The 15,851-nt window shown below is 32.9% G+C and overlaps 1 protein-coding gene across 6 annotated transcripts in view; it reads left to right on the top strand.

Annotated features, from left to right (window-relative positions):
* Window positions 1–15,851, top strand: part of LOC132738393 (cytospin-A-like) — a 32,753-nt gene that overhangs the window by 12,377 nt on the left and 4,525 nt on the right. For 3 of the 6 annotated variants that reach the window (XM_060725887.1, XM_060725889.1, XM_060725885.1), the window contains 5 exons: window positions 8,378–9,368; window positions 11,125–13,006; window positions 14,039–14,174; window positions 14,965–15,081; window positions 15,583–15,642. In XM_060725887.1, the coding sequence (XP_060581870.1) occupies window positions 8,408–9,368; window positions 11,125–13,006; window positions 14,039–14,174; window positions 14,965–15,081; window positions 15,583–15,642 (3,156 nt within the window). In that variant the 5' untranslated portion in view covers window positions 8,378–8,407. Of the gene's footprint in view, window positions 1–2,678; window positions 3,221–7,867; window positions 8,001–8,377; window positions 9,369–11,124; window positions 13,007–14,038; window positions 14,175–14,964; window positions 15,082–15,582; window positions 15,643–15,851 lie in introns of those variants that run through there. The other 3 variants (XM_060725890.1, XM_060725891.1, XM_060725886.1) reach the window with 3 other exon arrangements.

Raw genomic sequence — 15,851 nt, 5'->3', positions numbered from 1 at the left:
GTTATTTCAATATATGTATAATGTACAAGGACATATACTCACATTAAAGATGAACTGCCTGCATGGTTTAAAATATAGTTTCGAAAATATAATTCAAGGCTTGAGAAAATATGTAATTTTTGCTTACGGTTGCATTTTCACGAATATTAAAATTTTACAATCAGTCACTCTGGCTAGATATATATAATGATATGTCCTTCATAAATGATGTATTAAAACTGATTTATTTTATCGGTTTATAAGACGAGGTGTCAAAATGTGTTATGCCAAAGGTGATTTTTGTCATGTCACATGCCAGAACATAGCTGTTGAACTTTGCTCATACGTGCAGCATGTGATAAGTGTGTAACACTGGTAGCACAGCATGTTATGCAGCATTTTATCTCATACACCTAGCATGTCACTATTAGTTATGAGCCGCGTCATGACAAAACCAACATAGTGCATTTGTGACCAGCATGGATCCAGACAAGCCTGCGCATCCGCGCAGTCTGATCAGGTTCCATGCTGTTCGCTATCAGTTTCTCTACTTGTAATAGGGTTTGTAAGCAAACAGCAGGCTGCGCAGGATGGTCTGGATCCATGCTGGTCGCAAACCCATTATGTTGGTTTTGTCATGACGCGGCTCAGTTTTATCTTATACCCATAATTTATAATCAGTAAGTTTAGCTCATTCCTCTTAAGATTTTTATCTGCAATTTAGCTGGCACACAAAAATAAACTCCACTAAACACAGCATAAAATCTAATGCTGCAGGTGTCTTTCTGAAAATGTGTATTTAGTTCATGCCCAACATTTTAAGACAAATTTTGGATCCTTCCCCCAGCTTGTCATAGTGGAATTGTCCTGTATTTATGTTCAGCTCAACATGTGCTTATATATTAAAAAGAGAATGATAAAGACAAGATAAAAACAATAATTATATGTATGTAATAATGAAAGTATATGATAATGAAATTGTAAAAAATGTGAAGCATTCAACTACCAATGAAACTGGTAAAACAATCAGGAGTGGATAATCTTGTTTTCAAGAACTACTGCTGTTTTTGTAGCATGTTATTTAAAGATTACTACTTGTCAAGGATGAGTACCATAAACACATGTTACAAGTGGGAGTTATAATTTATATAAGTTGTAAGGTAGAGAGAGGGTCGAGAAAACATTTCATGTTATTCAGGCCTGGTGTCACAGTTTGAAAACAGAGTCTGAGATGTATATGTAGAAAGGGATTAGAAGTTTTCTCATCTATAGGATGAATTCATATTAAGGTTAACGTATTATATAAAGAGATTTTTTTTGTTAAAACTGTGATTACTTTACCTTCCTTTAAATACTAATGATGGTTATTGTAATTTTACTGATGATTAACTTTTTATACACCCGTTTAATATAAACAGGACATTATGGGAACACCCCTGGTGGACAGGCAGTGTTCAATTATTAATTTTGTAAGAAGAATATCTCCTACACACATGGTGGGATTTTAATGAAACTTCATAGAAATGTTCCCCAGTATGAGAAACCGTGTTGCGCACATGAACTTTAAAGGTCTCTAGGTCAAAGGTCACATGTAGGGCTCATTAAAGAATGCTTGTCCTAGTCTACATTCATGATTGTTAGGCTGAGTGTTGCATACTTCAGGTCCCTGCAGCCAAGGTCAAGGTCACACATAGAGGTCAAAGTTCAGATAAAAATATGAAGTGTATGGGGACCATTTAGTCATCATTTATTGATAGATTGACTATCATTACCTAAGGAGTGACACATGTAATTTAGTATATTAGAGTTAATATTTGCAAGGTCAAGGCCATCCAGATGTTGTCCAGAGCATGTCTCCTACATGCATGGAGGAATTTGAATGTACATTATAGCATTGTTCACCTCCATGAAAGGAAGTGCCCTGTCCATGAACCAGGTGCTAGGTCAAAGGTCTAGATCACACTTACAACTCTTTGAAAAATGCTTGTTCAGAGCAACATACATTGAGGGATTTTAATATAGCTCGTCACAAATTTTCATCATTGTGAGGCCAAGTGTGGGGCATAAAATTCAGGTTATTGTAACCAAGGTCAAGGTAAACTTTCAGATAAAAATACAAAAATCTGTTTAGGGACCAACTTGCTTGTCACACATCTTTACACCCAAATCTCCACCTAAAGCTTTTGTGATGGACGTATATTGTGACAATGTCACCCTTGAATTTAAAATTAGTTAAAGCTGCATACCTCCAGATTCATAGAAATTAGCCTGTACCGATATCTGAAGGGCAGCTGCTTTAATAACAATATAAACAGTAAGAAATCCCATTGAAAATTCTTTTGAAGTATCACAATATATACATAGTTGAGAAAAATGATATCAATAAAACAGACTATTTTATACCTTGTAAAGTGATGAATCTTTTTACTATTCAACAACTTAAAAAGAATAAATTATTCCCCTGAGCAAATAAGGCAAGACCTCAAGTCCCAACTGTTAAAATATGATAAGGATCTATTGTTGTGGCTGTCACAAAATTCAATATTATAATATATAAGGGGCAATAATCAGTGGCTTGACTTCACGGTCTGAATAGTATACTTGAATGCGATTATCTAAAATATAGTAATTAGAACATTTTATGTTAGTTTACCGATTTGTAAGTTTACCTTAAACACACAATGGTTATGCATTAAAGAATAATAAGTATATAATATTACTTTATAGGTGTTCTTAACGAGATTTTTAAAGGACAGGTATATGTCCCAGACTGTATTTTGTATTGAGGAAAAAATATTTTATCAAGAGTTTAATTGAGAGTGAGATACTGTGTGCCCAACAGGCGGTCTGTTAAAGGATGGACGTTGAGTGACCACATTAAAATAAACGGAGATCATTAGTGTCGGAATATGTGATCAATGATTTTATCAAATTTATGGATGAATCGTTGTAAACTGTTAGTGTAAGGGGAGAGTGGCAGTTTAATGAGGGGCGATTTGCTTTAAGTGACCATATATAGAAGCGTCCTTAAATTTTGTGATTTTATAGTGTGTTTAAAAACATTGACAGGTGACTGGACACCAAATATCCTCCAGAAATAAAAACAGGCCAAGTTTATCAGAAAGAAGAGAAATTAAACATAATTTGTTACATTGACATTTTTTTATTTTTTTCAAAGGATAGTGGACAGTTTATATATTTTATATATGTTTACAGTACATAATGGAATTTATTTTGACAGGTAGGAACTTGGTTATAAATATTTATTTTTATCTTTGAAGGGGATTGATTTTTCAGATAATATTTTTTATGATAGGTTTTTACAACATGCAGTATTCAATTTAGAATAAATATCTTCAATTAAGTTAACCTACTTTGTGAGTTAAAGTCTGATAAAGTAAATATTTCAGCATATACATAGCAATTGAATTTAAGAAAGTTTTATTTAACTAAATAAGTTGTTTGATTTACCACAAGGGGCGCAACGATAAAGTTTAATCTGTATTGTGATATATATTGTGATACACACTATAGAAAATAAATGTGTCTGGAAATATAAAAAATAGGTTGCAGTGCTTGATACGATGGGGACATGATCCTATATTTTGATCAGATATTGAAGAAATAAATGTAAATCATGCTGCGTATGAGCCGACACTGCATTGTAAAATATTGCACCAATATTTATTGAAAAAAAACAACAACAAAAAACATTTCATTGTGATACAAGAAAGCCTTTAACAATCTACCAATTAAAAAATATTACTTAAAATTCCTATAAATTTGTGTATCATATAAAATATGTTTACATAAAGCTGTGAAATATAATTAACAGTTAAGTGTCTACATTAAGGGTTGGTTTGGTTACAGAAATGGGTGCATTTATGTGCTACGCATTAATAAAAAGCATGCCTTTTTCTTCTTTTGTTCAAATTAATTTTGATTCATATTAGAGGTTAACATTTTGAAGCTGTTCTTACTACATGTATAACCAGAAGGGATGATGTTGTGTGCATTCCAACACTTATGTCTGTGGTTGACAAAAAAAATCTTAACAACTCATGCTATAACTTAAGTGTTTAGCCTTTGCCCACCAGTAAAGCCCTTGTTCTATAATTGTGGAAGCTAAATTTTTATATCTTTAAGTGTATGAAGCTATATATTTGCTGTCTATTGTTTACAAAATTTTGTTGTTTCCAAAGTACACCAGCATGAAAGAAATAAGTTTTCAATAAGAGCCAATGGAACATTCACAAAGTCATTGCATGCTAAGTGGTATAAATCCTACATAGAATTAATATCAGGATAATTATTGTTCTAGCTGGAACATTTAATTCTGTTTATATTATGTACAATATTCATATGTGCTTAATAACAGAGACATTCTTTTGAAAAACTCTTTCCAGAATATACAGTACCATAAGATTATGGAAAGAAAATAATTTTACCGTTTTTAAATTTTATAAAGAAATATTTCATAAGATATTATTTAAAGTTCTGCAGAGGAAGGTAGTCTAGTACTGGTGTAACTCTCCAGGAACGATGGATAGGAAACTACCCGCCTATATGACTGAAATACTGCTGGGAAAAGGCGTGAAATGAAACAACAAACAAACAAAATTTAAAGTTCTATACCCTTTAATATTAAAGTACCATGCACTTCAAATGGACAGGTCTGAAATCAAAGCATGATACACAAATTCAACAAGATGAGGGTTAACAAATTATTAAAAACTACAACTTTAGAAGAAGAAAAATTCATTCCATATATGATAGTAAAGAAGGTTTTTGTTCCCTAAAAATTTTATTATGACTTTAGATAATAGCATCTCCTTAATATGTTTGATAATGCCAGTAAATGTCAGAAATAGTAATTTTCAAACAATTTGAATAAATTTTAAACATGAAATCACTTATAGATAAAATAAGAACCATATTATCCACTTGAATATTACATAACATCCTAATATTGACATTTAACTGTTACCTAAAAAATCCATAATATGTGAATTTTATTATCTTATTGTTGACTAAATTTGTGAACTTTGATAAAGGTACAGTATTGAAGTTTAATTAATGGTTTTCAGTTTTTGTTTGTTTGTTTTTTGCTCAACCAAGACCTTCTTATTACTGAATTATGACAAAATGAATGAGATATCAATCTTCTCACAAACTAAACCAAATGTTCACAATATTTGAACCAAAGGATTTCAAAATAAACCAAAGGTTCATAATCTAACCTAAAGGTTCTGACCAAAGTGTACTTCAAGTACATGTCTAGACCTTTTTCACCCTTAAGGCCCCCTTTGGTTGATTTTGTTTATTGATTAGTAAAACATTAAGCCGATCTAGATGTAATATAGTAAAGAATCCTGACAGGTAGTACTCTTACAAGAGGTGGGCAGTGATTAATTATTTTATAAAGACACCTGGGGACTCGTATTAGGTAATTTATACCTATATATATTAGGGTGATCAAGACTTTTCGATCAATGATTAAATCAATAGATAAACCCTGCAGTGGTTATTCTTCTCAATTCATTTAGTTTTATTTGATAGCCTGGGAATTAAAAAAACTACAGATATAGAGCAATTGAAAAACATACTTGTGTAAACGATCAAGGCCTTGTAAAGAAATATGAGCCCTATTACTGTAAGTGAGGTCTGCAAGATGTTTGACCTGTGACTTTGTGGTTTCATACTAAAAATACACAGTTGATTTAAAGAATATTCAATATCAATAATATTGATATTTTATATAGTGAATTTTGAAATAAATATCTGCCAAAAAACTTAATGAAAATAGTTTGAAGGTACAGGGACTTCCTCATCAGTTCACAAAATTTATTTTTAAAAAAAATCAAATGTAAGGAAAGAATAATAGCATATACAGTGGAGAGTGTAAGATATGTGTAAATATTTGTATGACCATTTATTTGCATAATTTTGTAACTAACAGTTTATAGGTGATTTTTGTATAGATCTATTTTTTGTGTGCTATAATTTTACGCATAAGCATGAAATTTGCGGTTTGCTCCTTTAAGCTACATTATTTTTATCTTATAATAAAAAATATGGTTGATGAACCTTACAGAGATTTGAATTGTACTAGGTCAGAAATGGAGATTTCCTTCTCAAAGATAAGTCTATAAGGAATGGTTAGTAAAAAACAAACACCTGTATCCAGATTGCTAAATTTGTCTATAATAACAATGTGCACTCCTCATTTTGAATTTGTTAGTGACTTTGATTAACCCTTTTAATATCCACTTTTAAACAAGGGTCTATTTACTGTCTGACTAAAAAATATTTTTGGTGATATCTAGGAAATAAGTTTCAACATTATTTAAATTTGTGATTGTGAAAATAGCTAAATTTAGCCTTTTTGAACACTGTTTTTAGAGTAAGCCCTGATGAACACTGTTTTTAGAGTAAGCCCTGTACTGGTGTCTTTTGGTGTTAAATGAGGAAAAATGGTTTTGACTCTATTAGGGTTTGAGCCCACTGTCCCTGGATTGATGGGGAGACTTCTTATACATTGACCCACCTGTGTCTGTGCGAGTGTGTGTATGTGCATTCAGGTTTGTTTACCTTGACCACTAAAACAAATATCATTATGGGCAAGCATACTAGGCCACCTCAACCTTTAAATTGTTAATGTGCTGTTTCAAAATGAATGTTTGACAAGTCTATTCAAGTAATTCCAGCAGGTGAAAGGTTAAAAGTAAAATTCAATGTGATATAAACTGTTTAAAATCATGTTATTTATCACACCTGGTAAAGGGAATGACATGATTATATAATGAAGTGTTATTGTTTGGTTTTATTAACCTGTCAATTACATACTGATTACACGGTCGATGCACACAGTATATTAATCTTCGGTAGATTTTCGGTAAGTTCCGTGAGATGTACGCTGTACGATGGAATTTAATTTAATTTGTATCTCTCGACAAAGTGTACTCAGCGTTATTAGCGCAATAGGGTAAAGCACGAGTTTATACTCTAAGTGCCACACGTGTTTTAAGTTCGAGACCGCGTAGGTCTATGTTTTTATTTTCTTATTAATACTTTCAACAATATTGGAGCTATATATGATTATTTTATGTTGTTCGTTTTGTTTTATTATGTTTTACTTAATTTTGTTATATCTATATTCTTTTTAAATAACATGTTTTAAGAATTCATGTTTAAAATTAAAACGGATTTAAATCAATAAATGTCTTTTCAATACTGTAAAACACACTACAAACTGTTCCATTAAAATATACGGCAAAAATAAAGAAAAAGTACTAAAACAATGGCAACAGCAAGGATCGAACCACAGACCTCTGAATTATCAGGCATTCTCTTAACCGACTGTACTATTGTGAATTAACGAAAACCTTCACATTAAGCTGGCGTGACTTTCAATCCATGACAAATATACTCCACATTAATTCTCGTAAATAACACGGACCAAACCGAAGTGGGATCGAATATTTAAATGAGTCCTGTAATGTATGCATAATTGACAGGTCAATAAAATCAGACTATAGATAGATTAAAACGCGCTAAAACTTATCATGGCAGTTTTCCATATTTCACCATTTTGTATATAATCAATGATAAAATCTTTTCTTTCAATGTTTCAACAAACAAGTATGTCATTTACATGATTTGAAAATTGATAAGAGTTGCAGTGTATTGTATAATGAAAATAAGATATGTTCAAAAGAATAGTAATGTTAACGTTAAACATCTTTTGTATTTCTGTTTGACATTGTTACATCAGTTTAAATTCTAAATTCCTGTTTCATTCACAAATATTGTACATTTTTCTTTTAAAAAAAATAGCATAGTTTTGTGCAATGGATATAATTTTATTATAAGTGTTTTGAAGGAGATTGTTTTAAAAGTTTAAGTTTAGCATATCATTGTGACATATTTATGACCTGATATGGGTTTGGTTTGAAGGAATCAACAATGGTGGTCAGGATATTTGACTGAAAATTTTGGCAGCAAAATAATTCTTATTCAGTGTAATGATATGGATTACAAAATTGTGTTTTTGTTATTATTTTGTTTGTAAGAAAAATTACTGATATTTAGCACCTGGTCTCAAAGTTATAAAACTTTTTTCTGAGCTCTGTGACAAATCATCAGATTTTTCAGAGAGCAGTGCATGTTCTGTGCATGTCTCTGACCAATCAACTATGTGTGATCTAAATAAAAGCTGAGACAATTTCTTTGTAACCTCACACCCAGGAGACATTTGGTTTCTTGCTAGAACTAAAGTTATAGCTACTTGTTTTTATTTTAACTACACATAGTATTGTAGAATTAATAACTTGATAACTTTGAAATTTGATAATTATTATAATTATGTTAATAGTATTTCTTTATCATCTATTTTCAGTTTCTACGGTTACGGTCAGATGCCGACAGCATGAGTTCTTCCTCCAAGAAAGATGGTACCCCAGCACGTACTAAGCCTCCCTCTGGCAGCAAAGTAGCAGCGTCACCTGGCAACATGAAGGAATCCAAGTCAGACAACTCTGTTTTTACCACGCCTACTAAGAAACAAGCTCTAGCAGGAAAACCATTGAACTCTCCATGTGGAAAACCAGGCTCTGCCTCACCTTTAAATAAAAACTACCTGAGCAAAAGTCATGAAAACTTAACTTCACATCAAAAACAAAAACTAGCCGCATTACAGACGAGACCAAAGTCAAGTTTGGGATTACCAGAAACAAAAAAGAAAAGTGCCAGTAATAAAGAAAATGTACAAGTTAAAGATAAGGATGGATTTTTAAAACCCAAGCCGTTAAAGCCAAGTATGACAAGTACTCCAATGAGGAAAGCTTCTAGTCAGCAACAGATTGATAAAATGGGGACGGGCCATACATCTAAAAATCAGGGAGGTAACTCTAGCAAAACAAACAATATGAAACGTGCTCATAGCACACAGAATGTCAGTAAAGAAAAAGCCGTGAAAAAACGAACGTCCGCAACTCCGGATGTGATGGCATATAATGCTGAACTCTTAGCAAACTTTGAAAAGGATAAGAAAAATCAGGAGGCAAAAATATCAGAACTGATTCAGGTAGCGGAAAGTAGAAAAATGGACATTGAAAAATACAAATATGAGATTAAAAAATTAAAAGAACAAACACCTAGTCAAGAGTTAGAAGAGGAAGTGGAAATTCTAAGGACACAAAATGCAGTATTTAAAGAACAGTTGATTAAACTCGGAGTTCCGATAGAGTCTCAAATAACAGATGCTGAGAAACTGAGTTTGAAAAAGAATCAGAAAGAGGCTGAGTACATGATACCGACAAGTGTGAGTTGTGATAGTTTGTCAACTGATGGCCATCCTATCTCTATGATGCCCATGGTGATAGGAGCTGGTGAGTGAAACATTTAATAAGCAATTTTTCTTAGCTGAATGGTGTCATTAATATGGATGTTTGTTCGCGTATATTAAAATACAGGGATGGTATGTTTTAGAAAAAATCAACAAGGTTTTCATTTTCATCTTAAGGCAACAGATGTGCCAATTAAAACATTCCATTTGGCCAAGGGGCATATTTTAATCTACAGACAGAAAATACGACTGATTTTAAAAGCATTTTACCATTAACAATAAAATGGATCATCAATCTGTTAGTAATGAAAACCTTACGGAACGTCGGTGGTTCTACTCAGGTGCCCGTTCGTGCCTGAAATAATACACGGAAGGGCACCTGAGGTCTTCCTCCACCAGTAAAGCTGGAACGTCGCCAAATGACCTTTAATGTGTCAGTGTGACGTAAAACCCAGACAAACAAGCAATAATGAAAACCCTGAAAAAAATTATAAATATTAAAAAGTAATTTCTCACTGTTGTAAATTCAGTTTTATTTTGATCTAATCTTTTTGATATTAAAACCTCTTAAGATTATGATGAACTATATGAGGTGCTTTGTCAGTTAAGTCAGTTGTATAAATACAGCAGGGTAAGGGTGAATGTTGGCAGTTGACCTAAACAGGGCTACAGATAACATTTTGTGTATATTGAGTAATAACCCATTGTTTTTTGTGATCTATTGGGTTTTTAGCTCACCTGTCACAAAGTGACATGGTGAGCTTTTGTGATCGCTCTCCGGTGTCCCGCCATCCGTAAACTTTACTTTAAACAACATCTATATAGAAGTACACAGTTATCTGCAGCCCTGCCTAAATAATGTTAATGTTACACTAGAAGGGACCTCTGTGACTGGGTGGTTAATGTTGTAGACTTTGAATAACTTAACCCTTTCTGCTGTGGGTCTAAATCTTGATGGCAACTTTGGATTCTTTCACATGAGGCAGCTGTCTTCATTGGTTAAGGAAAGTCGATGATTCTTCTATAAGTACCCACTTGTGCATTAATCAGTGCTAGAAGTGGCACCTGAATTGTTCGATGTATTGCCTAAACATTAAAGTGTTGGTTTGATTAAAATCCCAACCAAATCTAAAAATTTTATAACAAAAATGTTTTCACTCCTTGAATCCTTCAGAAATCTCTACATATATTGCATTAATCAAGTAATGAAAAGTCAAATATAGTTATATAAGAAATGTCATATATAATGAAAGAAATCATTGAATAAGACTGCCTATATTAAAAAAAAAGTATACACCCTATCTTTGTATGAATAGTTGCTGTATGGATATGCAGACTTATCCTCTATATTCAATATAATCACTTTATTTATAGTCATTACAATTATAGATTAACCTGGATTACAATGATTGTTCAACAGTTAACAAAAGTACATTATAAATGCAGTTGTTATAAGAAGCAGACTTAATATAACCCTTGACCTGCTATATTTCTGTAATGAATCTGTCCAGCTTTGAATTTGGAACAGTCCATTCAAAGTTCAAGGGATTTCAATATCAAAATACAAAAAATGAGCTACCAACAGTATAGAGCCTGGTCAGACTGCACAGATATGCAGGCTGGCCTGGTTCTATACTGGTGGCAAAGGCTGATCACTTGGTTCCAGCAGGTTAAGGGTTAAATTACACTGTTTAGTACAAAATGAAATGAAAAAAGAGTTTTAGAATTTTAATGTCTACTATTTTTGTTTATTCTTTAAATTTTATTTAATGTATATAAACCTGCATTGCTAATTTCAGGTATGAAACGTTCGCCATCCATTACAATGTCAGAGCCAGGAATGTCTTTTGGAGACTATTGCCGTAGTAACCCTGACCACTCTCTTGACTTACATGGAAAGTGGGACACGCGTAGTAAAAGTAGCGATGCTCTTAGTGATATATCAGTGGCCAATCTAACGGAGAGGATTCTTCAAATGGAAGAAACTCACTATAGTACAAATGAAGAGTTGCAAGCCACTCTACAAGAACTAGGTGATCTACAAGATGCTGTTAATGAACTGACCGAAGAAAATGAGAGGCTTGCCGATGAACGATCAGTATTATTAGAATCTCTGTGTACACAAACTGAAAAACTTGAGCATTGTCGTACACAAATAGAACAACTCAAGTGTTTATTAATAAGTGGGGAGCTTCCAAACAAGTCTGATAGGGATCAGCATTTGTTGGAACTCCTTAAAGGAGCCCAAGATGAGAGAGAAGAGTTTCTGAGAAAACTACATGCAGCTGAAAGTGATGCTAGGGTTTATCAGAGCCATACAGAAACAGTGAGGGAAAAATCTCAACTCCTTGAGGACAAGGTTAGTGCACTGAAGTCCGAGAAGGAAAACTTAGATAAACAATTAATGGAAATGAAAGAATCTCTTGCAAATGAACAAATTGAAGTTGCTCATTTTAAAACTCTTTTAGACAATGAGAAAACAAAGGTACAGGAGCTGGAATCTTACTGTAAAGCAAATGATCAAAGTGATTTAGAACAGTTACTGCATAATACTAGACAAGAGAAAGATAAACTTGAGGAGAGACTGGCAGATGTACAAGATGCATTAGCTCATAGTCAGAATGAGGTCACAAACTTGAAAGATCAAATCATAGTGAAAGAAGAAGAGGTTAAGGTTCATAGAAACAATGCTAAGTCCCAGGTTATTGATATGGAGTACAAACTTGAACTAGTCAAGAAAGATAGATATGACTTTCAGCAGGAGTTAGAACATTTGCGTGAACACATAGACCAACTGGAACAAGACAGTGATAAGTACTTTGAGGAGAGAAAAAATTATACAGCTAAGATACAAGAACTTCAAGGGGAGGTAAGTGTAATGAGACAGTTAAAGGAAGTGGCTGAGGCTGAATTGCAGGAGAATAAACTGAAACATGAAGCTGAATTAGAAGATTGGAAACAATTTCAGAAAGATTTGCAGGTTGCTGTAGTGATTGCAAATGATTTTAGATCAGAAACACAAGGTGATATGGAAAAACTACAGTCTGATAATGCCACTTATAAAGAAAAATGTCAGTCCCTAGAAGCAGAGATTGCAAAGTTAAAAAGTGAAATAGACGCTTATAAGATTCAAGAAAAATCCGGAACTCTTGGTGCCCAGAAATCCTCCATTTTGTCCTCTGCAGAGCTTAAAGGTAAAGTGATCAGTACAATGGACAAAGAACTGTCGTATTTACGTGAAGGTCGAAGGATGGGTGAAAAAACACAACAGACACTATCTGTGAAAAACTTGATTCGCTCTATTGAGGAGCAAGTGAAAAGTGGTTGCTCATCAATACATTCCAGTTCATGCAGCTCAAGAAGGAATTCTGATTCTGAGTCTTCATTAGTTGGTATAAGAGACTTTCAAGAAATAATGAAATCCCCTTCATCGCCTGTTGGCGATCAAGGCTTATTGTCTCCAGAAAATGGCACAACTCCATTACGGTCAGTCCTGAGACGAACATCTGAACGTCCCTCACCACTTAATCGGCACTCGCTTGGCGGCTTACCTTTCGATGGTTCAAGTTCCCCTAACGAGTCGCCAAAGTCGGCACCTCCTATCTCTAGAAATGACACTCCACCTTCGCTGACATCTATTCTGTCAAGTAGAACGCCTTCAAGACGTAGCAGTGGAGTAAAGTAAGAAAAAATGTCATATTATATAATACTCAAGCTGACTTTATCTGCATATTTAGTATCAGGCTTTTAATGAAATAATTTTCACATTATAGCTTCTTTATTTTAGGTGTCAAATTTTGTAATCTTTCACCTATATAGATAATTCTGAAATAATTTGGTAGCGTTTTATTGATTTAAACATTTGTAATATCATTTAGCCTTGTAATAACATTTGACCTTGATAATAGAAGACAAGTTTTACATTTCAAATCATGTGATATAAGTAAATTTTCTTGACACGTGATTATTGAACAAATATTAGTTTGAAACATGATACTCACTTCTCGAGTAATTGAAAAGAATATCTGCATATCTCTATCCTTTTGTGTGGAAATAAAGTGAGAACTATTATATTGTGTAATTCAAAATTGTTAATTCTTTAAAAGTTGATCTTGGACATTGGTTAGTTATCCAGGCAGGCAGTTCACAAATTTGTTAGTCGGTGTAAAAAAACCAACAAAGCCAACAAGAACTAAAAGTCACAGTTATTCCATTAAAGAAATAATAAATATTATCAGTTGCTAAAATTTAGGATGAGGTTGGACAAGAAGAGAAACGTACACAATTTATAACATGTTGCACTAACATGTGTCCTTGTATTTTCCCATCTGAACAACTAGTCCATGATATTTAATTTCTGATGAAAAAAATATATACATGTAGGAAAGCATGTTATTACTAGTTCTTTTATTATTACAACATGTTATCATAGACATGTATCAAATTTCTATAGGAATCATGATGACATCTGAAAAATGATTTGATGTCTTGACTTTTTGCCAACCATTTATAAATAACTTTATCAATAGAAACAGCAGTGTTTTTACAGCAATATTGTATTGTAAAATGATGTTTATGTTGATATACATGTATTGTGAATTATGTAAGAGTTTTAATATTTTGCATTACATACATACAGTAATTTAATATTCCATGCCTTTTTGCTAAATTTATGTACATGTATGTTTAATACATTTATATATATTCTTTAAGTAGTCTAGATCCAGGATCAAGTGACCGGAAGGAGAACAGTAGTAAGGACCCTCTAGCGGGCCTCGCCAAGTCTTTCAAAGGATCAAAACGTAATGCATTGCTCAAATGGTGCCAGCAGAAGACTATCACATATAGTGTGAGTATATAGTTTATAGTACTTATTCAGGAGATGAGAAAGTTTTGTCATTTTGTATGATTTCTTTAACTTCTACATAATAGGTTAGTGTTTGTAATTCAGCATACTAGTATTTTAAATTAAATCTGTGTGGCCCAGCAAAGCTGCTCGACAGATTTAATGGAATTAATGCTGACTTATCAAACACTAACCTATTTCGTTGGTTAAAATCATGTTTTTGAATCTTTACACAGTTAGTACACTGATGGTACGCTGAATTTTATTGGATACTATTAAGTGAAATATTCATACTGATTAAATAGATTAGATCTACTGAAGAATTTGAAAAATGGAACAATTTTATGTGACCAAATATAACTTCAAACTAGAAATTTTCGAGTTCCACCCATGTCTTAGATTCATTTTTAATGTGAGGTCAATATTACTTTACTGTGGTGCTCTTTTTTGTCAGAAATAATGCTTAGATGTGAATTTGAGATCTTCCATCACCAGTAAAGCTGGAAAGTTGCTATATGGCCTTAATAACTCAAACACCTACAAAATAAATAAAATGGAAGAAAACATTATATATATATATGTGATATACATGTATTTTGATGTGGCTTCATTTGAATTATATAAACATAGCGAAAAGACGTGCTAAATGTTAACTACACTACATGAATATGCTTGTCAATGAAAAAGTGATTCTTTTTCAAGTAAACAGTCCTTAGTTTGGGTATGGTTATAAATAGAATATTATATTTGTTTAGATTCAATACTAAATTTATTGAATATCCTGTCTATACAGAATGTAGATGTGACAAACTTTAGTAGCAGTTGGAATGATGGACTAGCATTCTGTGCCTTGATACACAGTTATCTTCCAGATAAAATACCATATGGTGAACTCACCTCTGAGGACAAGGTTTGTTACACTCTTACTATCTCAACTTCCTGTCAACAACTCTGTATTCTTTCATGTGAGGAAGCTATCCAGGAAAGTCAGTGATTCTCCTTATGTCCCCATTTTGCCTGAAATAATTCATGAAGTACCTAGGTCATCCTCTACCAGTAAAGCTGAAAAGTTGCTGTATGACTGTAACAGTATGGCTGTGACTTGAAACTGACAGGCATCTGTCTATAAACAATTAATGGTGTCAAGTCAAAATGTTACATAACATGGCACACAAGACTTCTTTTCTTTTTTATTTTGCTAGATTTAATTTGATTTTGAAGATTCAGAAACTTTAATTCAATATATAATGTAACATGTGCATGTGCTTCAAATATTTGCTTTGCTTCAAATATATGCATTACATTTTGGTGCAGAATTCATCATTAACTTTTAGTAAATGAATGCTACAAATTTTACAGAGCTGCATTATGATAATTTTTTATTGAGATTTAATTAATATTTTACTTTCAGAGAAGAAATTTTACACTGGCATTTAATGCAGCAGAATCTGTAGGAATCCATTCAAACTTGGTAAGATTATCCATGTACCTGTGGAAATATCCGTTTTACAGTCATGGAATCCCAAATGTTTAAACTATATATTACCACATATACTGATGGATTTTATGTAAGGGTTTGCCCCGAGACCATATGTAACAAAATACAAAATCTGAGTTATAAACAGAATAAAGTCTGGTCAGACTGCATGGATGTGCAGGGCCACAGGTTAGCCTGGCTCT

Source organism: Ruditapes philippinarum, unplaced genomic scaffold (genome assembly GCF_026571515.1).
Source record: "Ruditapes philippinarum isolate M1 unplaced genomic scaffold, ASM2657151v2 ctg917_1_1_1_1, whole genome shotgun sequence".
NCBI classification, from domain to species: domain Eukaryota; kingdom Metazoa; phylum Mollusca; class Bivalvia; order Venerida; family Veneridae; genus Ruditapes; species Ruditapes philippinarum.
Note: the sequence above shows the minus strand (reverse complement) of the source record. Positions and strands in the feature narration are given on the sequence as shown.